Source organism: Caloenas nicobarica, chromosome 2 (genome assembly GCF_036013445.1).
Source record: "Caloenas nicobarica isolate bCalNic1 chromosome 2, bCalNic1.hap1, whole genome shotgun sequence".
Classification (NCBI taxonomy): Eukaryota; Metazoa; Chordata; class Aves; order Columbiformes; family Columbidae; genus Caloenas; species Caloenas nicobarica.
Genome location: NC_088246.1, coordinates 66291603 through 66316217, shown reverse-complemented (window position 1 = coordinate 66316217; position 24615 = coordinate 66291603). Strand labels below are relative to the sequence as shown.

At 36.1% G+C, this 24615-nt stretch overlaps 1 protein-coding gene across 3 annotated transcripts in view; it reads right to left on the bottom strand.

Annotated features, from left to right (window-relative positions):
• Positions 1 to 24615, bottom strand: part of ATP9B (ATPase phospholipid transporting 9B (putative)) — a 166264-nt gene that overhangs the window by 37308 nt on the left and 104341 nt on the right. For all 3 annotated transcript variants that reach the window (XM_065628827.1, XM_065628828.1, XM_065628829.1), the window contains 2 exons: positions 15424 to 15584; positions 5630 to 5772 (listed from right to left, as the gene is read on the bottom strand). In XM_065628827.1, coding sequence (XP_065484899.1) covers positions 5630 to 5772; positions 15424 to 15584 — 304 coding nt within the window. The remainder of the gene's footprint in view (positions 1 to 5629; positions 5773 to 15423; positions 15585 to 24615) is intronic.

The following is a 24615-nucleotide window of genomic DNA, read 5'->3' as shown; positions in this document are numbered from 1 at the left end:
AGTCATGTTATAATTCTAGCAGCAGTTCTGTCTCAAATTTTAATCTTTGAGTTGAAGACTAATACACCTTGACAAAACAACACATCTTTCACTTTATGACCCAAAATGCAAGCCCTTCAAACATCTAGAGGTAGATTTTCTAATAGAATACATACTGCTAATACTGTACATTCTTAAACTTTGCTCTGGAATGTAGGCACCACACAACAAAAATAACCTGACAAAAAGTTAGTATACAATTGCTGAAAAAAATATTTAGAATATTCTTTAATCAAGCCAAGAGCCTCCCCCAATTAAACACAGAGTAAAGCAGGCAAAAAGGAAATTAATTTCTAAGGAAAAAGTCCTGAAGGCATCACTCCTTGGGTGACAACAGATGTGATTCACAACAGAGTAGTAGGTTGTTTTTTTTTTTTTCAGAAGCAGATGCAGATCTTTCTGATCCTATATTATTAGATTGTAATTTGGACCAATACCAAAAATCTAAAAAGGCCAAAACAAAAAAGCAAGAAAATACATACAGCAGAAGAATTAATAACTTTGTGAGAATCTGAGAGAGTAACTTTCCATAAAATATGACTACTTCGAGCTACTTGCTTAAACAGATAAAAAGTCAGTATAAATGTGAACATTTCTATGTAAACTTTAAGGCAGATTAGGCCCAACACTCTTAAAAATTATACTGTTGCTATCAATCTCGAGATGCAAATTCTTTCTACAAACCCTGGAAAAAAAACATGATTTGGTACAAAATGTAAAAAGAAAATGAAAAAAACTCATGGTAAACACATACATAGAATATGTCTGCTCACTCAGCTGCTCCACTTAGGAAAAGGTCATAAATGCATCTACCACAAAATCTCAAACCAAACTCCAGTACAACCCATTAAGAATGAGGGTAAAGAAGGAGAGCCCAGATATGTTTATTCTTTCCTGGGCAGAAGGTAACAGTAGAAGTAACAGTTAACACAGTTATGAATAACAGCAGCTATTTCCTTTGTGCCTCTGCCTCCCGCAAAAAGGACAGCAATACCAAAGAGCAGCATCCCTGCTCATTGGATACACCCTGTATTTTCAGTCAATGGGAGTCCAACAGAAGCCACAAAGTAAGGATTCCTTTGACTGTTCTACTCTGAGTGCACATCTGTAAGCTTCCTGTAGGATCTCTTCATCAAAACTTTCCACTCTTAGCCTGCTCTACTCATCCTGCAGCTTTAGTAGTCCTAAAAATCACAGAGGTAGAGGAAACGTAAGGGCAATAGTGTGAATATATCCATCAAAGTGAAGTGAGGAGACATTAAAAAATGCTGATGGAATAACTACTCTGTATCTGTGGCAGCTTATGTTGAACAGATAAAGACTACATTAAAGTATACCTTAAAAGATTAATTTTCAGAAACAATTACTGAAATTCGTTATTCTAATAGTACATTACATTAGGCACATTTAATGAAGAAGCCCATATACATCAATCTCTAACACAAGGCTTTTTCCCAGAAAATCAAGAATGCCATTGCTCTATGCATCTGTTCAACTATTATATCTGTTAAGTATCTCATTTGGTCCAAACACCCGCTAAAACGTTAATTACAGAACTCAAATACAAGTGTATGCATTAGTAAATAACTACGCTTGGAAGACTGTATGCATTTGTTTTAGCTGAATACTCTGGTAGTTGTCATGAACGGCAGAAGGTTTGCCATCCCACACCCTCAGCAACAGAAATGTTTAATAAATATTGCCAAATATCTTCATTTTTCTTTCATGATTAGAATCTTTTCGTACCCTGGAGAGGATCTCATGCTCAGCTGCTGTTGGAAAATGCTGGAAATCACTCCCTCCATAGCTGCCCCCCCCACTCCCTCATAACGGCTGACGCCTTTCTGTCAAACTTATGTGTGATTCAAGTCCAAACAACATGGCATTTTGGGTAATGGATGCTATAATTAAAATGTGAGTCCTAAAAAACCTGTTGTTTTAGTGGGTGTTTTTAGTAATGGCTTTGTTCTACATGAAGATAAAAACTCCCTAACAAAGGAATTAATGTATTGCTTTAATAGGCTGCACCCTGGGTTAAGTTTTAAAATTTATGAGTTCTCTGCAGCATTGTTCTTTAAACAATGGCATTGTCAAATGCAACCAGTGAGAAGATTAAAGTTCTCCCAGCAGATTAAGTACAAATTATCTGTCCTCCTGTTTCAGCATCATTTGTTCATTTATCACATAACGTCTAGTATTTCTGGTCAGTGTCAATATGCTCTGCATCCTTGCAGTTAACAGATGTCTTCTCTTGTCGAATGAATTACTTTATGTTTCACGCACTGGTGGCCACAGATGTGTCACTATAGCAACATCATTAATTTCAGATCTTACCGGAAACATGCACTCCAATCAAACCTAATTATACCACATTGCTTTCTTGTCCCACAATAAGGAAACTATAATGCAATTATTGGGATACTTCATTTTCTATTCTACTGTGGCAAATGAGAGCGCCACTGTGATGGACGCTTCTTGTCAAAAAGCTTATTGATGAAGTACAAACCCAATTTACAATCATACAAAGGACTACCTTACAATTATGTTAGTAATGCAATGCTCCTTAGGCTCAACAACTAATTCTCAATCATTTCCAGTGAAGCCTAGACCACGATACAAGACTTTTGCAGGCAGTTCTCTGAATTCCCTTTCTTTTTCCATATGGAGAAAAACTTTACCTGTTCACATTTAACTAGACCAGCCCTTTAGTCCTGCTTTTTAGTAGCACCCACTTGGACCGACAGCTACAAAACTGCCTCTATTCTTTCTCCTCTGACAGCAAAGCCCTAAGTGAGCAGAAAAATCAACTGCTTCACATGACTTCACATGAAAATTCAAGTGAGAAAGTACTGGAGCCAGCTTTCATGAACCGTGTATAATCATCCAGTGGCAATCATGGATTAACTGTACAGATTCTGTTCACTACATAAGAGTATGTTTCACATTTATGATAAAATGCAGAATGAGATCAAATGTATTCAGGAAAGAAAACTGGAAGCAACTACTGAGACACTCAGGTAAAAGGTACATGTTGGTCCAGAATTAAAAACAGTTTAAAATTTGCAGGGCATTTAAGACTAATAAAATTGAGCAGTGTTTCCCATCTCAATCTGAAGAGTATGGTCTGCAAGGCCACAGTCACTGTTGTGAAACTGGTCACATCTGCTGGACTCCAGGCTTATTTTCACTTACATCAGCTTTGAGGTAACAGTTGGGTAAAATCACATAGGGTGAAACTGCTGACTGTTGCTCCAAAACATTTTGGAACCACTGCCCTAGAATACTGCTTTTATTTTCATTTTTACATCATTAACGTACAGATTCAGACCTTCCTCCAGAACTCAGTAGACTTCAGTACTCTAAAAAGCCTTTGAGGTTGAATGCTTACAGTCTTCCAAACTATACATAAACACATTTGCTGCTAAAAGCCTTTTACCATTTGTCTATTTAGCCCCTCTTAAGTATGCAGTCTGAAAGGCTAGAACAGAAGTGCTCCTTCTTAAAATTAAACAGAACTACTGTGATTGCAAGTGGCATGATGTAGGTTGAAACAAAACACCACCACAAAAAAATTAGAAGCAAAACGGGGTTGTTTCTCTTCACCTATGCAAATCAATAAAATGTATCCTTTCAAAGTTTTACAGATGTAATACAGCATTTTTGCATTGAAAAACCCACTATCACTAAATTTTATGTTGCCTTTTTTTTTAAGGAGAAAAACTGTTTTTAATTACTGTTGTGTTAGGTTAAGTGTATTGGTGGTCTTTATAGAAGTAGAAACCCAGTAGCCTTTTTTTTTTTTTCTTTTTTCTTTCTCAAACTATCTTCTATTTTGCCAACAAGGTAGTAAGTACATACAGCTTGAGGAAACAAAGACAGTACACTGATCCTCGTGTCTCAGAATATAAACGGGTCACCAGAGTCAGAATATAACTTCTGTGTTGTAGCGTTAGGTGAATGAAGTTTCAGGATTTTATTTAGCAAACCTTTTAAAATTTTCAGTGCAGTCTAACTATAAGCAGAATACCTCAACACTTAAACCTCATTTCCAGTTTGGTATGGTAACTAGATTCTCTATCAGAAAAATCTAAGTATACATTGGTTTTGCTTACCAAGGAGTGCTTTGGGCAAACAAACTCTACTGCATTGTCTTGAAAATTCATTATTTTTCACCACACTTCTCTTTTTTGAAACACATGCTGTAAACTACATATTTCAAGCCTACGATGAGACAGCGCTCTTAAAGTTACGTAAATTGTAACGATGAAGGGTGCAATTAAAATCAATAAGCAGTTTCAAATAGCATACAAATCATTAGCTAACTGAAATAAAACTTGTTAAAAGAATTGTTCACTTGCTTTGAAGAATTACCACGCTATAATTAGCAATAAACTTTTCTACATGCTAAGAAAGAAGGTGGCAGTTGTCTTTATCTATTACGGAATAGAAGAACAGCATTCAGAAGTGTATAGGGTAACATACATATATTTTGAAAATATGACCATATATGAAATTTATACTTCATTTCAAAATATGTAGTAATGGAAGTGTTCAGCATGGGAGGGAATGTGCACCTATTTCAACCAGAGAGATGCAAACTATGTGTTATGCTTTCTGAACAGTAGCACAGAGGCCATCCCGTGCATCCTGCCCCCCCGCCAAACCACTTTCTCACCATTTTGAACTGTATTTTGCTTAAAAACACTGAACATTTTTTTCAGCTGTTTAAGAAACATCTTTCTCAGTTCAAAAGTTCAGCTTCTTTAGAAAACAGCATGTCTACCAGAACTGATTTATGCAGTCTCAGAAAGAACCAAGAAAGGAGAAGAAATACTGTATTTCTTACAGAATTTAATCTGTTATTTATTACTGTATTTTCTGAAATAAACTTTAAGACTTCTTAAATATATCAAGAACCAAGAGCATGCTAAGATGGCAACAAGTTTCAGTCACAACAGCAGACAGTAGCATAGCGCGAACTGTTACTTCTTCACACACTTACCTGCCTTCTGATCCTGGTAAGCATTGAGTTTTCCAGTATACCAGTTCAGGTGCAGCAACAAGTTACAGTTATGAAGATGAAATCATACAGCAGCTCTAGAACGGGTCTTTTTAACATAAAGAACGACTAACTTAATGGGGATAACAAATGTCATTTGGAGGCTGATCTTACGACTTGTTTTGGAAATGACTTGCTCTCTTGAAGGCCACTCCTAACTGTTAATATCATACAATATTGCAGTAGAAACAGGGTGCAGAATCAAATAGCATCCTGAGTGCTAATCAAGAATATTTTCAGAGTAAGATATATTCTGCTCTTACTAATGCTATCCAGTGTCCTGTTACTATAGCAGGAGTGTTCCTACCAGAACAAATAAGATTACTACCAAATAGTGACTTTCACATGTAAGTACCAGCCAACCTAAGCCTATTGGTACTGGTACAAAGTCCTCAAGCACATGCTTAAAATTTTACTGAAAAAGAAGAATCAGTAGACTAAATCTACTCTTACATTAACATATTAAGATATAGAGGAAAGTTTAGAAATTTTATATAAGTCATCATATTTCAGAATTGTAACCTGATATACCTGTTTTATCCGTTAGTAAATAAACTAATCTTCCCAACTCTTCTGGTATGGTGCTAGTTCGAACAACTGTTCCAGGAATATTGTCATCTTTCATAATCATCCACCCATAGGCTGCCTTACCCATGTCCAAGTTCACACGCAAACTGCAAAGGAAATTTATACCATAATCAGTGTGAATATTAGGCAAAGTGAAAGCTATAAATATTAAAAAAAACCAACCACAAAGTTCTTTTTAGGATACTTGAAAAAAGTAATCTTAAAACTATATGCAACAAAAATTTCGGAATGATGTTGTTGTTATGTGTTTGTAGAGTACATATCACATGACAAATTAAGGCTCCATCTCAGACTTTTAGAAACTACTGCAATACAAACAAATGCAATACCATACCTTCTGCATGAGACACATTGCAACACTTTGTGGAAATTCTTGACATAATTACATTACTACACTTACATAGATAAGAATATTATATACACACTTTATCAACAAAACCAGATTGCTATTCAAGTCACAGTTCTTATCTGTTAGAAAACCCCAACACCTATGTTTTCTTTATGATGTGAAAGTAAAATATTTTTGTACCTCTTCAAGTCACTTGTTTTTAATTTTTTTTCTTTAAGAAAGTACACCTATATTTGTCAACTTCTTTTTCTCATCAAAACCAACAATGTTGCCGTCCTTCCCAAAATGTAGTTACAGAGGCTCTCTATTGCAAAATGGGAATAGTGCCCAAACAGCGAAATGCACCCTCACATGACAGCATGTGGGCTGGAGTTGCCACTGCCAACAGCAATAAGGAACCTTTGAGTAGCTCTGTATTAGAAACGGTAATGTGCAGCAGTTTTACTGATTATTTATAGAAGTACAAAAGCAAAAGGTTTTTTTTCCATTTCACTCCATGTCTGCATATTTATTTGTTAATATTTCCATGTCTACATCATACATTAATTAATTGCCCTTGCACCTTGCACTCCTCTCATGCTGGTCAGAGAAAATTTTAATCACATTGCTCTTGCCCAAAATTAAATGGTCCGACACAAAACTCCATGCCACCTTGTTCTAAAACTTAAAAAAACTGCTTTCCTTTAGTTATTCACCATGTTTCTGCTACCACATCAGAGGAACAGTGACTAAGGAATAGGCACGTGTTCATTTCTGTTGACTCCGCTCTAAAAGAAATACTGAAAAACCAGCTAGGACAGTGGCTATGTGAACTATTCATAGCTAATTTGCCCAGGGCACAAGACTCAAAAGTCCCAAGTTTAGTAAAAGGTTTATATTAACATGACTCTTAAAAATGTTCAAAGGTATATATCAAGTCAAAATACTATTAATGCACTTCAGACCTTTTTTAACAGTCCTGAAGTGCACAACCAAAACAACAGCCACAAAGAGTTTCCATCTGTCCTCTTGCAATCGCAACGACAGAGTGATTGTGAATTACCCGAGGTAACAGCGGAGGGAACAGTGAGTCAGAAACTGCAACATCCTAGAAAGAGATGCATTTAACTACAGTTGTGAGAACATCAGGAATTTCAACATATAGTGAAAAAATTCAGTTTATTCCACATGCTCTCCTTCCTGAATTCATATAGCAGAAGACAATGCATGGTCCAGCACAAAAAGAAACAAGCCTTTTTGATACCAGATTCTTGACCATTCAAGACAGTATTTTGTTCTTTAACTAGCTCTTATTTTCCCATGAAAGTCAGAAGCAGCAGGAAACCATCCTTCTGCCTGGTGATATACCCCAATTAGTTTTGCAATATTATACTTAGCTTCAGCTGTCTTCAGACATGTAAATATTAATATATAAGAAATAAGTTAGGACAGACAGAGGGAGGATTCTACCAGATTCTTTTTATTTGAAAATGTTACAGTATAACAAGGAGAAAAATACTGTAAGTCACTTGCCTCACTGTGGTTAACTACAGTTTTACCCTTACTCAATCCAGAGCTGGTACTGAGCAACCAGTATTAGTATTCTGTATGTCTGTGAATTTGCAGAGTTAGCCAAAATATAAGAACCAATGTAACACACTTCACACTGACATGTGTTAGTTGACAGGAAGAACAGCAAAAAATTTACTACTCTTATGGACAAGAACCTGCTGGTTGGTCAGTCAGCTACAAAGGATGTTGTCTAGCTCAAGAAGATAAACACGAGCACATTTTATTTAAAAACAGCCAGACATTTGCTCTAGCCAGGAGTAACTGGAGTTAAGCGAAGGATGAAAGCTGCACATCACCCCATTTCAAAGAGTCATTTGTACTATAAATATTTTTTTCAGCCTGGGTTACTGAGGCAGAAATTCTGCAATGAAAGCTCTATTACAGAACTGCAATCTCAGGTACATGGCACACAAAGAGGGAAATCTACATGGCTGCTCTAACGATAGAGACCTACAAAGTCATTCAGATACAAAAAACTGTAGTTCAGTAAGATTAAATCAGAAAAGTCTCTCAAAGCTGAAGTGCAGTTCATATCTTCACTTGCATCTTTTAGAAGCATGTGCATTAACTGGTTTTGATGTTCTGAACACTCTCTATATGCATTTAATTATAATCTCACTTAAATATAATCTAAATGTAAGGAAAAAAAAGGAAAATAAAAAGACATCTTCTCTTGCTGAGCGGTAAGAAGAAATCTGTACTTCAAAGCTTTGAAACATTTAAGGAATTACCCTGGCTTGCCAGCATGCACTGCTAATTGGAACAGAGTGTGCCCCCTTCATGCTGGTGGGCCTAATGGAAAGCTGGAACTGCTGGCCTCCGGAGAAATAATGTCTCCTCAATGACTAGTACAGTCTAAGGCTGCTTTCTGGCACACAGAGAGATATTGAGTACATGCTTGAATTGTTAAGATGAATAAAGAATTAAACAGGAATAAAGTGAAAAATGAGGGCTATAAATGCATTTTTAGTATTAGTTCTAAAATTTGTACACTGTGTCCTGCTCTTACTTCCTTCACCTGGTGCTTGCTGTCTTCAAGGAAATTTTTATCTGTGCAGTCATTGCAGCTATCACCAGCACATCTCAGACATTGTTGTAACACTGAAAATGATGGAGGCCTGTTAAAACCGAGCTTGCTTTCAAAACTAGAGATCTCTCCAAAAGAGCTGCTCATAAATCCTTTGTGGACTTTAAGAAACCTCATTAAATAACCAAAAAGTGTTTTACATTCATCAGTTTTTAAATCCTTCTCAGTTTCATCCAATTTAAAAGACTCCATACATATCAGTTATTAACTGAAATGCACAGATGACTGTCATACATAGCACTAGCACACTGTTGCATCAGTAACACTAATTTTAGCAAGCCAATTTACATGCAATCTTTAGACACAGAATATTAATATAGGTATTCGAAGGCTGTTGCAGAGAACGGGCATATTTAGTGAAATTTCTGCCTTTCATGACTCAGGGAAAAGAAATCAAGACCTAATGATGTTACCACTTTGTTCACAAAATTGTCTTTGCTACCATGTCTAATAAAATTCAAGTATGAATTTCAATCAAAATTGTATTATAGTTTTATTTGAGGTCTGGTGGGCAGGAGGAACTTCCTGAGCAGAAGTTTTGTACCAAAAAACAAAGCCCTGCCAAAACTCCAGATACAGTATGAGTACCCATAGTGGTATCCAAATAAATGAACTAATTGAGATGTAGGCTTTTTATTTTCAGGACTTCTTTCTAAGTGAAATACTGAAAATCATTTATGGGTCATGTTAATAACCAAAACAGTACCCAATACCCTATGGCTATGCTCCCTAACCTTCCCATATCCCTACCGGCTTCCAACAGTCATAAACTGTACACAGATATACACATTATTTACAATCTAGAAAAAGATACGGAATAATTGTGAAATCACTGGTCAAGAAACAAGCTCAAGTGCTTTAACTTGAACATCCCTGGAAATTTAAATCTTCACAGAAGGTGATTTTTGGAGCCTGACAACTTCCATTAACTGGCACTAAACCAATAAAAATAGAACAAAATAGAAGTTAATTCTTTTAAAAATAGCATTCTATCAAGATCTAAATAAATTTTAAAAATTAACCCATAGATCATCCCTTTAATTTCCCCTAATTCCCCTTATCCCATATTTTATTTGGAGAGGAAATTTGAATGTAATATTCCTTTTATGTTTAGTCCACTATATACATTTTAACTTCGTTTTTTCTGCTACCTGTTTGATACTCCAAAAAAGAGACTCAGATCTTTGTTCTTGTTTGCTTCATAATTGGTCTCAGTAGTTCTCTTGGCCCAATTTTTCTTTTTTTCTTTTTTTCCTGAATTTTGTCTATTATGTAAGCATATCGAAGAAAACAAAAGAAAGTGTACACAACACTTTACATAAACCACAAGCAATGAATGCAACTTCAAAAGAGAACTCAATCCCACACATTTATGCTTAAATATGTGTGGCTAAAAAATGCACATCAACCCTGTATTGCTATAGCGACTGTGGCACACGTAGTTTTATCAAGGGCCACATGCAACCTAGGTACAGATAATTAGATGTTATAACATAGGTAGAACTTAAAACCTCAGGAGGAAGTCTGGGGAATAATTAATGAGAAAACTAATCTATGAATTTCTTACAGGCTGAAAACACAGTAGAGTGCAAAATACAAATAGAACACATGTCAAACGAGCACACTGGTACAAGAGATGCAGCATATGCAGCTCATAATAACAATAATTACTCCTATTAGAAAATGTTTCTTTGTTATTTTCACATTCATCAGGTCAGATGCCTTCCTTCATTAAGCCTCTTATACAATGGCAACAATATTTACATTAGATGTCTAATACAAATACTTTTAAAAACACGAATATTTTTAGTGTATTCCAGACAAACTGGGCATTACTTAATATTATTAGATTAAAAACAAAAAAGCAACTAGGACCAAATAGGTAATGTTGAAAGGTTAGAAAGGAAAAAGATCTACTGCAATAGATCAGTTAAAAATGACTTTTTAAACTGATTGTGCTTTCTCTATGTAGCTTGGATATCTCACTTTGTAAGAAAAGCACACATCTAGCTCAGGCAGTAGCACAATACATTACTGGGCAGAGTAAGACTTACTCTTGGCATGCAAGACACACCCCATAGCTCCTGTTGCATGAAGAAGTCAAAACTAGTTCGTAAAATATCAAGAAGCTTTATTTAATATTTTACAATCTCTATATAGATTGCATTATATATCATGGTATGGTATAGAAGCATAATGCTCATTTATAAGGACTGCTTAAACTACTTCGTGAGTAGCTCTTTAGCTCTTCCACACTGAAAGCTTTGCATCACATATCTAACATATATTCCATCTGTATATGTGAGACTACATATACTGATACTCTCACATCTATATGTTATACAGACAAGCACCAACAGCAATATGATTGAAAGCAGCATAGCTGCTTGCTGCTGTTAGACAGACACGACATTCCTCCATAGGTGTTAATTCCCTGGATCTCAGCAATACACAGAAGCACACTGAATGAAACCTCCTTTTTCATATTTGTATGATCAGGGATTTGATTAGATATTAATGAATTTCAGATACAAAACTTCTTAGCAGTGTTTTCCTTGCTGCCTACTGAACTTGAAGGTTTTTCTTTGCATGTTCCTCTTGAAGACCCAGAAGAAAGCAGCTGGCAGCCAGGCAGTGCCCCAAAACTTTACTACTCAAGTGCAAGGCAGTTCCTTCCAGACATTTGGGACGGCTCATTTTTGCAGAATGGCTCAGTGCCCAGGAGCCTTGGGGCATCTGAATGAAGGGCAAAAGACATTTCAGCTTCTGTATACACCAAAACTAGAGGATGGCTGATGGCTGATTAAGCCCCATCAATTCAGCTTTAAACCGCTGCTAAATATAGAGCCTGGATGATACACATTATTACCAGATGCCCAGTCAAGACCTTATCATTTTATGGTAAATCCTCTACATTTCTTAATAGCAGAAGCACATGCAGTTAGAGGATTCACACACATGTCCATTTATGTGAAGGAGTAATTTCACCAAACACTGCTTGGCTAAGCCTAAATTATCTTGAAAAACTTCCTGGCTACCTTTTTTTGGGGAAAACAAGAAAACCCACGAAAACCAACCAACAAAACACAACCAAAAAAAAGGACTTTAGTCAAAGCACAACTCACTTTGACTTTAAAGGCATTGAAGAAGACCGGACAATGAATAAACAAAGTCCTATTACTTGATGGAGAGGATCCAGTTAGGTGGTGCTGTCCCATCACAAAGGCTAAGCCTTTTCTTTGGTCTTGGCTGTCATTTCTGAAGCAATTACCATTGCAGCTCTAGTGCACTGACAAAGAGATGCTACAACTAAATGCCAGAGGAAAGGACAGAATTGCATTGTGGCAAGGCTCTCTAACAGCCCGATCAACTTTCCTGCACCCCCACACACAACAGGATTTCCAGCTCAGTAGGTGAGAGCAGGTATCTCACATCCCACATTGATTGAAGTCTCTTCTGTTCTTTTGTACTTACACATACAAATATTGGTAACTGTCTCTCTGACAGCTTTTTTTTTTTTTAAATAAAGCTAAAACAACTCAAAATTAGAAGCTACAAAGACTGAAGGAAAAACTCCTCAAGACTTACATGATTTGTATTGGAATTTTAAATGTGTACAGTAAATATATTTCCCAATATATTTTAAGAAATTCAAATAGATTAACTTTGTAGGGAGGCAGATTGTCTTCAGAGGCTCCCTGGGCTATGCTTCCTCCACAGGGGAAAAAGAAACATCAATTCTAAAAGAGTAATTTTTAAGGCCCAAATGTTTCTGGGGATGTGGGGCTGTTCAAAACACCTCATGCATAATGGTTCTAACTTACAACCCATTAAGAGCTGGGCTGAGCTTTCTGTGTTCGTTTACCACTACTTTTTCTCCATTTTGTTTGATTCCTTGTACACTGCAGAATGTGTGCAATGTTGTGGGCTGGGGTTTTTGGGGGGAAGAGGGGCGGGTGGGTATGGGTCATTGGCATTTTTTCGTGCGGATTTTTTTGGTTGTTGTTGTTGTTTTGTGTGTGTGTTTGTTTTGGGGGGTGGTTTTTTTTGCAGTTGCTTTATGTTTATACTTCTGAAGTCTTACATACCGCATAGTAATACCCTTTGCACAGTGAAGCAACATTCATCTGTAAGAGTATTTAGGATGCAGATTAATCACAAGGAATTAGCTGCTCCATGGAGCAAAACCAGAAGTCCTACTAATTATAGGAGAGGCTGCACTGAGATCAGTTAAACTCTGCTAACAGTTATCCCGTTTCCCCAAAAATAAGACTGGGTCTTATATTAATTTTTGCTCCAAAAGATGCTTACTTTTTTACATGTATAGCTGCCTGGACGCTATTTAAATTGACTATTTTTATGAACCGTAACTAGCGCTTGTTTTTGGAGTAGGTTTTATTTCCAGGGAAACAGGGTAGTTACCTCCTCCTGATCATCTTCACCAAACATGTCTGGCCATGGAAAATTATTTTTATTGCCTAACTGGAATTTCCCTTGTTCTGCAAACCAAAAGCCAAACACAGCAGCAAAAAAGCTCCATATTTAGAAACTTCCTGAATTCTCTAAAGCCATCAATTAACACATTTCATGTGTGCATGAGTGCAGAAATACTTTTCCTCTATCAGTCAGTCCTGATCTCCCACATGCAAGTCCTTCACCTGTGAAAAGTTCATTGTTTTCTCAATATGGCTATTTTTAAAATAATCGGAGGACACAACACCTGGTGCTTCACTGTTATTACATTTGTAATTTTTATCTCCAAGAGTTTACACTCCAAATACAGCCTAAAGAGTAGGTAATTTCCATTCTTAACATCCAGAAGAGAGGAAGAGAGGTGTAGTTATATTTGAATGTTGGTATGACTGGAGTTCTTTTATTTTGCTGACAGTGTGAGAAGCCACCCTGTATACGAATGATCTGAATTGCAGAAAAGTTGGTATAGAAATAGATAAACCTCTAGAGAGAAAAGTATTCTCTGATATATTTCTGCCTGATCTTCTGTAGAGTAACTATATGGTCCATTTCAGAACTAAATCAATCACATTCTCTAACATTTCACTTTGCATATTATCTCTCATAAGCAACTGAAAAATGGGATTAGGTATATCTTCTAAATTATTTTTGGAAAAGAACAATTTCACAAATCCACTAATCTTATCTCTTAAGAGAGATGTTTCTCAGTGGCATATGTCAAACTGTCAATACAGTGTCAAATTTACTTACACCACCTATATGCTCTTAATCCTCTTGCATCCAGTAACAAAGATTTATCTGTCTTTTAACCATTTTAATAACTTTTGGCTTAGTATGTTTATTACGGAAGAACACAGTGACCAACAACGAGTGATCCTTTATACTCTTGGCTCATTTTTCCATTCCCCCACATGTGTTTGATGACTAAGTGCATCTTTCAGCAACACACAGACTTGACTTATTACTTGAATGCAACACTTTTTGCCTCTTCACATGGATAAGTTGCTTAATATTCAAGAACTGTGTGTTTATGGGGAGAATGACGATGTGACCTGAACAGCAACATCACACGAGCACTAAGGGAGTTATGACAGTGAACAGTTCTAAGATGACCGGTTTCTACAACAAGACCTCCTCAACTCCCCAGCAGATCTGCTGGAACCTTCTCCTTCAACCTCCCAAGGGAATCAGTTGCTCTTGTAACACACAAATAGTATAAAAGTACAGGTCCTTTAAGTTATAAAACCTTAAGACAGATACTTCCTGAGTATCAAATTGGTCAAATATGATACAGTTCCCTTCACATAGACACGTACTGAAAAAATGTGAACACAGTAACATATAAATCATGTAAGCTTAGATTAAAATACCTAATGAAATCCTCCTGTTTTCCTTTGTTATTTTTATTTATACTACATGTATTTAAAGATTGTGTGCAAACCTGAGGGGATAGGTCTTAAACCTACCAACGGTTTAGTTGCTGCTAACTCTGTAGTGAGCCACTGGGCTGTACTGAATGACTTATCTCAAACTGAAGAGTTCCAGAGAGCATCTAAAATTAACAATCACCTTAATCCAAAACCTGGGTATTTTAACAAGGGAGAGTATTTATATTTTGCAAAGATAATACCCATTCAAGGAAAAAAAAAAAATCATTTAAGGGTCCATGTTCTCACTTCTGTGCCCACAGAAGACTTGATTACACACATGGATATTATTCCCTGTTCCAGTTTATCTGCAATTTGAATATACAGTACTCATGCTTAATGAATTAATTAATTCAGGGCTAGTTTCTACTTGGTTACATATGTTAAAAGTCCTCTCGCTGTAAAAGAACATCTACATTATTCAGTCATTCAATTTAAATTAATCATTGCTGTAGTAAGAAGTCTGTATTTTAACCAAATAAATTGAACATTTTCAGTATTTAAGGCATTACAAATAAAATTCAAAAATACACGGAACAGTTCATTCCAATATATTTCCTAAGACCATGTTCTCAAATATACCAAGATTGTATCCTTATTAATACATTTATGCAAGTAAAGGATTAGATATCCTGATTAGTCCAGGAAGATGAACATTATACAAAAAAAATACAACAGTATTGTTTTCTGTACAGTGATCCTTCAAGAATCAACAGATTTGTTGGCACCTTCTCCTTCAGCTTCCTGATAAAATCAATTTCCTTTGCAATGAGAAGCAAGTATAAATTTCAAGAAAACCACATTCAGTGAAATGAGAAATCTGTGGGGTTTTTTTCAGTCTTATACATACCTGATTGGGATGATATACGAAAACAGGAGGAGGAACCGGAAAAGGTTGCGATACCATGGGCCTACAAATCCTTGCAAGGTTACCATAACAACTGATAGTACAACTAACGCCAAAAACAGGGCTTTGGTCAGTTGATTCAATTCCAGGTCCAGCAAGCCAACCTAGAGGAAGAAGTATAAGTCAAAGTAGTAATAACTTTGCCTTAAATTGACACATCTGTAGCACAATTAGCTGTTATTGGGGTTTTTATTCCTACTTATTAAAAATCCACGCACTTGTAATAATTAACTACATTTTGATAATTGAATTGATTATTTTTCCTGTGCTTGCATGCAATAGATATTCCCTGGTTACAGGACAATAACAATTCCTAGAACCAGCGTGAACTGCCCCAGGCAGGCCTTTTGAATGCCTTTACATCTGACACATCCTTCCCCCATCCCTTGATCCAGGATAGGAACACAGGAAGGCAAGGAAAAACGACAATTAAAGTTTAAGAAATGAGCAGGAACAATTTTCTTCTCTCATGCATGCAGCAAAAATACTGGCACTGTATATTATATTTGTAGGGTGGCTACTGCTCACTTACTGCTAGAAGATGAAAAACCTTTTAGATTCAATAATCAACAGACAAATGCAACAGAGCTACTTTCTTGTTCGTATAATTAGTGTACTGTAACTTTTAACTATACTCCCACACTGGTCTGCAAATGTGAACTAATTTCATAGAAACAATTTTTAATGGTACGAAGCTTTCAGTTGTTTAATATAACGATACAAACAATAATCAAGTGGAATATTAATTTTCAAAACAAAATAGTAAAACAGAGCTTAAACTTTTCATGAGTAGAAAGGTATTTGATTTAGAAACATTTTAGCAAAAACATTAAGAGGCTATCTTTCATCCACTGTTTCTCATGAAAAAATGTTTTTAAGCTATGTAACTAAGACTTTCACCATTTCAATAAAGTATGCTGTAAGCTAAGTATTTATATCCTATTTTTTGGGATGCTCTTGTAGCCTGTAAAATATGTGGGAAAATTATGTCAGGAAGAGTTTCCTAGGCCCCGTCACAGATGCCCCTTTTATCTCCAAGTCTTGCCAGTAAGACCAGTAAAACATAACACTTCCTTAGATAACAAACAGCGTGCACAAGAACCACTTTAAATATAGTTCTCAAAAATTCCAGCAATCTTGCTTATACATGGGCTGTCTCTTCCCTAGAGAACCAGGCAGCTGAAGACCACAGCGGCTGATTTATCAGCTGCATTTCAAAAGCTGCACAACGAGGACAAATATCTTGCAATTTCCGCTGCTTCAACTACTGCATAGTTTATGCTTGAATTATTGAGAAAAATAGGTTTTTGGATTAAAATGAAGAAAAATTAAGCCAGGGAAGTAGAGCATGTTTCAAAGCCCAGATCTTTTTGCGTTGACAAAGGCAGCCTAAGTTTCAGGCCTCGCTGAGGATCAGATGAAGTCATTATTCATTCAGTCAGGGAAAAAAGACTCAATTACCTCAACCTAAAGATGCTATCAATGAATGCAAAGTGCATATTTTACTCTATTCATCCAAATCCCATTAAAAAGTGAAAGGAATGATTTAATCTGGCCTTCTAGAGTTGGTCTTTTTTTGTAATAAAATAAAGAATCACTGTCTGGCAATATACATAACCACTACCTCACACTTTTTTTTCCCTGCATCACGGTAGTGAAAGCCTATCTATCCCCTCAGCTCCCACTCTGCACCCTGTAAAAAGCCCACCCCAGCACAGAAACAAACAAAGAGCTTCTTTGGAAAGAATGCCACTTTTTGGACAGAAACATTAAATTTAGTCCACTGTACACCGATACGTAGCTAATTCAAAACATTAATACCTTTATAATTGATGAAGACAGATGCAAATTTAATTTGAAATCCAACAAAAGTGTGTTTGGAAAGACAGTAAGAGAGAAAGAAGTCAATGAAAAATTTTCATGCAATAGATCTCTTGTTCAAGAACATTTGGTTTGTTACTAATAATGTCATACTTTTTAATATAGATCATGCTACTGGCCATAGTAAATATTAATATTTTCATTTACTGTAGCAAGTGAAGGCAATTGCAAAACCCTACTTAAGAAGGCACACAAAGAATGTAAGTTTTAATAGAAATGCCTTCTCCATTTCCCAAAAACTAGGTACTATAATATACTGAAATATACTTAATTAGTTTAACGCTGTGCTTTTCCACTTAAACAACTTCTGCACTTGAACTAATGAAACACTGTTGAATTATCCAGATAACTTAATGTAGAAATACACTAACATTCTCTAAAATTCATCTGAATATTGGAAAAGTGGGTAAACTTAATTTTAACTACATTGTGATTTTATCAAAGCATTTGTAAAATATACCATCTTAAGAAAGTGATTTCTTTCCTTTTGAAAACAATCATAACTAGAATAATGATGACAATATAAGAAATAGATGACTTAAGAACTGAAGTAATTTTCTACATTTATTGCTATTTGCCATGTTAGAAAGCAAATCTTCTTCTACTTGTCATAATATTTGTTTTATTTGAAACAACTATGTTAACAAAATTAAACACACCACTGGAAATTTTAATCTCCAAGGAATAATCTGTACATAATGTCTAAGACAACCACAATAGTTTTGCAAAGGGGCTGCTCTACGATAATGAACACAATAATTGCCTGTATAATCTAAAATGCTACTAATGGCAACAACTGCAAATCCATTTAGTGCCTCTTTAATTTATGCACAAAGTTTTAAATAGCTAATGGTTCTCTGTAAAATAATGGCTTATATCATCAATAAAAAGTATGTCATTGTTACCTGCACCAAAAAAAGCCTACACATTTAAAAAATGCTTTATTTTTGAACGAGGGAATGATTAAAGGTCTAAACTTCACATTTTGGACCACAAGGTATTGGTCATTATCCTACATATTATCAGTGGGAACCGGTGAAGTTCTCATTAACTGGAAAAGAGGAAACATAACCCTAATTTTTAAAAAGGAAAAAAAAGGAAGACTTGGGGAACTACAGGCCAGTCAGCCCCACCTCTGTGCCTGGCAAGATGATGGAGCAGATCCTCCTGGAAACTATACTGAGGCACATGGAAAATAAAGAGGCAACTGGTGACGGCCAACATGGCTTCATTAAGGGCAAATAGTGCCTGACAAACTTGGTGGCCTTCTATGACGGGGTTACAGTGTTGGTGGATAAAGGAAGAGCAACTGATGTCATCTACCTGGACTTGTGCGAAGCATTTGGCACTGTTCTGCATGATATCCTTGTCTCTAAATTAGAGTGACATGGATTTGATGGAGAGACTACTACTGGGTAAGAAATTGGCTCCATGATCACTCTCAAAGAGTTGCAGTCAATGGCTTGATGTCCAAATGGAGACCAATGACAAGTGGTGTTCCTCAGGAATCAACATTTGGACTGGGGCTGTTTAACATCTTTGTCAGTGACACAGACAGATGAGACTGGGTGTACCCTCAGCAAGTCATTTGACAACAACAAGCGTGTGTCAGCACGCTGCAGGGAAGGGATGACATCCAGAGGAACCTTGACAGGCTTGAGAGGTGGGCCCATGCAAACCTCATGAAGTTCAACAAGGCCAAGTGTAAGGTCCTGCAAATGAGTTGGGGCAATCCCAAACACAAATACAGGCTGAGTGGAGAATGGATTGAGAGCAGCCCTAAAGAGGACTTGTGGGTCTTGGCTGATGAAAAGCTCAACATAAGCAGCAACGTGTGCTTGCAGTCTAGAAAGCCAACCATATCCTGGGCTGCATCAAAAAGAAGTGTGACCAGCAGGTCGAGGGAGGTGATTCTACCCCTCTACTTCACTCTCGTGACACCTCACCTGGAGTACTGCGTTCAGCCCTGGGGCCCTCAACATAAGGAGCATGTGGACCTGTTGGAGTGAGTCCAGAGGAGGTCCATGAAGATGATCTGAGGGATGGAGCATCTCTCCTATGAAGACAGGCTGAGAGAGTTGGGGCTGTTCAGCTGGGAGAAGAGAAGGCTCCAGGGAGACCTTCTAGCAGCCTTCCAGTACCTAAAGGGGATCTGCAAGAAAGCTAGAGAGGGACTTTTTTACATGGGTGTGTAGTGACAGAACAAGTGGTAATGGCTCTAAACTGAGAGAGGGTATATTTAGATTAGATATAAAGGAGAAATTATTCACCATGAGGGTGGTGAGGAACAGGCTGCCCAGAGAAGCTGTGGATGCTCCATCCCTGGAAGTGTTCAAGGCCAGGCTGGATGAGGTTTGAGCAACTCCGTGTAGTGCAAGGTGTCCCTGCCCATGGCAGAGGTGTTGGAACTAGATGATCTTTAAGGTCCCTTCCAACCCAAACCATTCTGTGATCACAAGAAAAAAATCTTAATTTAACTAGCAGAAGTTGAAAGCAACAAAAAACCCCTTTCTAATTACTGAAGTACAACACGAACAACAGGATTGCTACTGTTGCCCTAGATGCTTAACTTTGGGGAAAGATTATCCTCTGAAGCTATTATTGTAGTAATAGAATAATTATTCTAACATTAAAAAAGTATATTACTTGGAAAATGACAAAAATGTTTAATGCTAGAATATTAAAATGAAAAAAATTAAATGTTGCAAAATGGTAAAGATTTCTCAAAATAGTCTAGTGCAGTCATTTTTATTCAATTACAGTTTAAAGTGCATTAGAAATAATTGCTTATAAATAGCCTTTTTTAAGCACCCTACTTCAATACTGTTGAAGTATTAAGGCACTATCTTAGGAGAGGCTTCCCCCTCCAACCAAATTCCTCCACAAAAGTAATTATATTCCAGTAATCAGTCTGGTTCTGCACTGACAAACACCATATTGACTACAATGAAATTTCATGGTATGTATGTTTGAGATAGACTTTGGCTTTAATTTGCACCATACACATAAAAATTTTCTTTCCAATTCTTAACACATGCTCTGAACTTAACTTCATTGAACCTTGAATACTAGTCAGTTATTCATGTTTTCATTAATTCTAGTCTAAGCTTAGATGTAACAGCTATGCAAGCAGTAAGGTAATTATTTAAAATTAATAAAATTCAAATAATATATCTTTCTTCTTTGGGCTGACAATGCCTAAGAAAAATGATTCATGGGATTTCATCATTTATAAAAAATAACATTTACATAGATTACTATATACAATTAGTTGCATATAGCTGAACACCTAAGACTTTCTTCAGTGATCTGTTAAACATTTCCTATAGTCTTTAGGAATAATAGATCATTAATCTGTGTTTAAAGGCTAAATAGACAAAATTATACACTTACCTTAACCTTTGACACTAAAAACATGTATAGCAAATTTTTGACTGCTCAGGAATTCAGGTAACCACATTAAGCTAATATAAATCAAAACAAGTAAAGCAAGTGAATTCAAGTTCAGGAAGCATCTTTCCTTAATTCACTGTCCTTAAGTAACAGTCTGACAAATACATTTCTCTACAGGCCTATCTTGAGTAACATAAAACCCACCAAAACTTGCATATAGTATGTTACAGTTTTTAACCTGTATCTTACTCATTCTTTTAAGCAGTAGATTCAAAAGTAGGAAAAGCAAAGAAAACACTGAAATATATAAAGTGACAATTTAGTGAAAAAAGTAGTCACCTATCCCTGCTTTTTCTCATATCCATTTTCAAACATCCCAATCACTTGTTTAGATGCAAGAGCAACAATGACAAAACATTTTCTGAAGCACTAAAAAAATCTATTACGTGTTTTTTTCATTTTAGAATTAGAGCAATAATCACAGTGGTTTGTGTGGGGGTTCTACTTGACTTAGTAAAACTGAAATAAACTTTAGCTATTGAATCCGCTCTACCGGAGTTACACAAAAGTAATAACCAGAAAATAGTCCATTTGATTCTAGTAACATTTTTGTATTTCCTTTGGCAAAAAGTATGCATCTTTCATGCTAGCTTTAATGCAACCCAACAACACTTTGACCAAACTGAAATATTTGGCGTTATGTTAATACTGCAGATTTATGGAACTGAATTATGTCTATTCTACACTGATTTCAAGAAACATTTTTAGATATTTAGCATTACTTGTATCCCCAAAGGAACAAATTACAATTACTTGTCTGTATTCTTAGAAAAAACAGCCCATATCCAAGAGACAGGCATTTAAAACAGAAATATCTTTAAAACTCAAGAAGAAATACATGATTATTGTTCAAGGGAAGAGGAGTGAGCTGCAAGTAGACTTTTTTTTAATGTTTTGATGTGTAGTCAAAACCAGAACTTTAAATGCTCTTAAAAGCAAAAGGAGTCTATTATATTTTGAAATACTCTTCTGACTTGCCTGTTTTTACTTCAACAAGCTTTTAATAACTGCATAATATCTACGTTTGAAATAAACTAATCACTTTAGAAACAAAATTCCCTGTTGTAGCTGGTAATATCTATCATGCTAAAAGAAAATGAAGACTCAAACACTTTCTCTGCCTCCTTCATTTGTCCATTTTATGACACTGCCTTTTCCAGACTCAATATCATCTGAGTTTGGATACTCAAAGGGAAACTAGAAAGTCCTCTCCAGGTTTTTAGAGGTGTTTAGCCCTTTCTAGTTACATCTACTACAATAAAAACTATCAGTGAGCTATATACAACTTTACTTAAATAGTGGGCTAAGTGGCTTGAAGTAAGGCACTCATTTTGGCAAATACTGGCCATCAATTTCACAGCCTTCTGAAGAATGCCTTCTTTTTCAGTTTTGTCCTGATTTATCCTGATGTCAGTGATTTACTATATCTGTAGTAAAACACTGTATTTCAAAAGATCAAAATGAGAGAATTTGAATAGAAGTTGACTATAAATATGATTTCCATTAACACTTTTGCAGTTTGCTCAACTATCCCAGCGTCTTTAAACACTCTTCAGTCTGATGACTCTTTGTAGAATCAGTCTTTAAATATAACAGTGAAGCCAAATCACCGATATTTGCCTCTACCTCATTTCAGTGCTTCACTCTAATTTGACTGAAGGCTGAAAAAGAGACTTGCAGCCGTTAAAGAAAAGCCATGTACAGTTTGGTCAGCAGAGGGTGCTCAGGATTGGCGCTGGCTACTGTTCCTCACAAGCTGACGGTAATGCAGCACCACGCTGAACCTTTACAGGACCACCTGTGTTTCTGTATGATCTTCCTTGCCTGACAGCATTTACCTCATTGAGTTTGAAATGCTCAGAGGCAATTATTCGAAGGACTTTAACAATTCAGATTGTGTACTCCAATTATGACATTTCCTTCTTAGCAAAAAGCTACACTTCATATACCTTTATGCAGTCAGACTTGCACCTTAAGGTGCCAGTAGTCAGATGCCATGCGACCCTATGTTCTGCAAATTCGCTATGCATTTGTCACACACGAGAATGATAAAAACTTGCACAAAGCCTACTAAGAAAATGAAAATGTTGATGGCTTCTTAAATTTTGGCATCCATACCGGGATTGTGCTGCATTAGTAACATCTCCTCCTCCTATTAGAAGCTATCAATTGGAAACGTTTTCTCAAGATCACCATTCAATTTAGAATAATTACTTCAATAACCTAAAGCTAACTAGTCATATTGGAGACTTCAACAACCAAAAGTATTCAAAACAACAAAACTCTGAAGACACCTATTTTTTCAATTTAAAACAGTCTAGGTACACAAGATTTCATACAGAAACAGATTTTCTAAGCGCTCACAGTCCTCCTTACATCTGATCAAAATTTGAAAGACATGGAATTCTGAGGGGAAAACAAAATCGGGATTTAAAGACATTTGATTTTACACTGGAACACTATCTTCAAATTTCTATTTCGTTTGTAACTTTTAAAAATGCTTCTTTAACCTTTATCATCATCAGCTTCCACTCAAGACTTTTCTAGCATACTGCCACATAATCCGTTTTTTAATGGTCAGAATACAGAAAAAGCAGCTGTACACATTACACACTATTATTAAAACATACTCAGTGGAGATAGCATGGTTTGGGGATTTTTTGTTTTGGTTTGGTTTTTTGTTTTTGGTTGTTGGGGTTTTTTTGTTTTGTTTTATGTGTGTGTGGTGGTGTTTTTGTTTTCTTTCATTTTGTTTTCCCAAATCTAGGTGGATTAAAAAAACATTGCTTACTCTCTCAGAGATGAAAATAATTAGCTTTACCAAAGTAACCACAAAACTAGCACGGGGAGAACCGGTCCCAAAGTTTTTATTGTATAGAATTTGTAATTATATTAATATTAATAAAATGTGATGTATGTAAAAAAAGTAAATAAAACAGCTCAGTAAGCAGTACTATTTCCTTCAAGAAAAACAAGTATATAAGGGACCTAACAAACCGACAGCAACAGCTAGCTCTTTCATTTGCTTAGACTTTGGGAATTCTAACATATCTAAACTTCAGACCACACGGCTGACTGGTCTAAATAACTTTTCATACAGAAAGCTGCACACATTAATTTTTGTCACTATAGGGACTGACTTTCTGGTTTATATATGTCACAATTTATGTCTAACAAGATTTTAATAACTGGTACCAGAACCTTGTAGCTTTTTCAAATACATCTTTGCTATTAAACAAAGCCTTGAAAATGTGTACCTGAAGAAATCCAACATTTGCTTGCTTCGCATTAAAAATAAGGTGTTGGAAAAAAAAAAATCTTCATCAGGAAACAGTGGCACACATTAAGTGGGTCTTATGCCACAAAAATACATGGCAATCAGAGCTGCAACCTTTCTTCGTGGAAGTATAATGAAGTAGTATGGTACGTACAATATACAGATGACTGAAGTGACTGAGGCAACTTTCTAAAGATGGATTCACCAAGAAATTCAAGCGAATCAATAAAAACCGAAGGAGAAGTTAAAGTGATCTCCACTGGCAGTGTGCAGTGATTCTTTCACTGATGGAGCACTTCTAGATTCTCTGTTCTCCTTTGCTGTCTATACTTCAACTCCACCATACAACCTGCCTCAGCACAGGTCTGGATAGAAAGAAAACCACCTGGGCCTTCTTCCACTGGAAATCAGGTTAAGAAAACTAAAAAAACCACAAGGCATCTCAGAGTTTGCCTCAATACATTTATATCTGAATGCTACTCATAAGTAATATGAATATATAATTAAATATAACATTCAAGAAT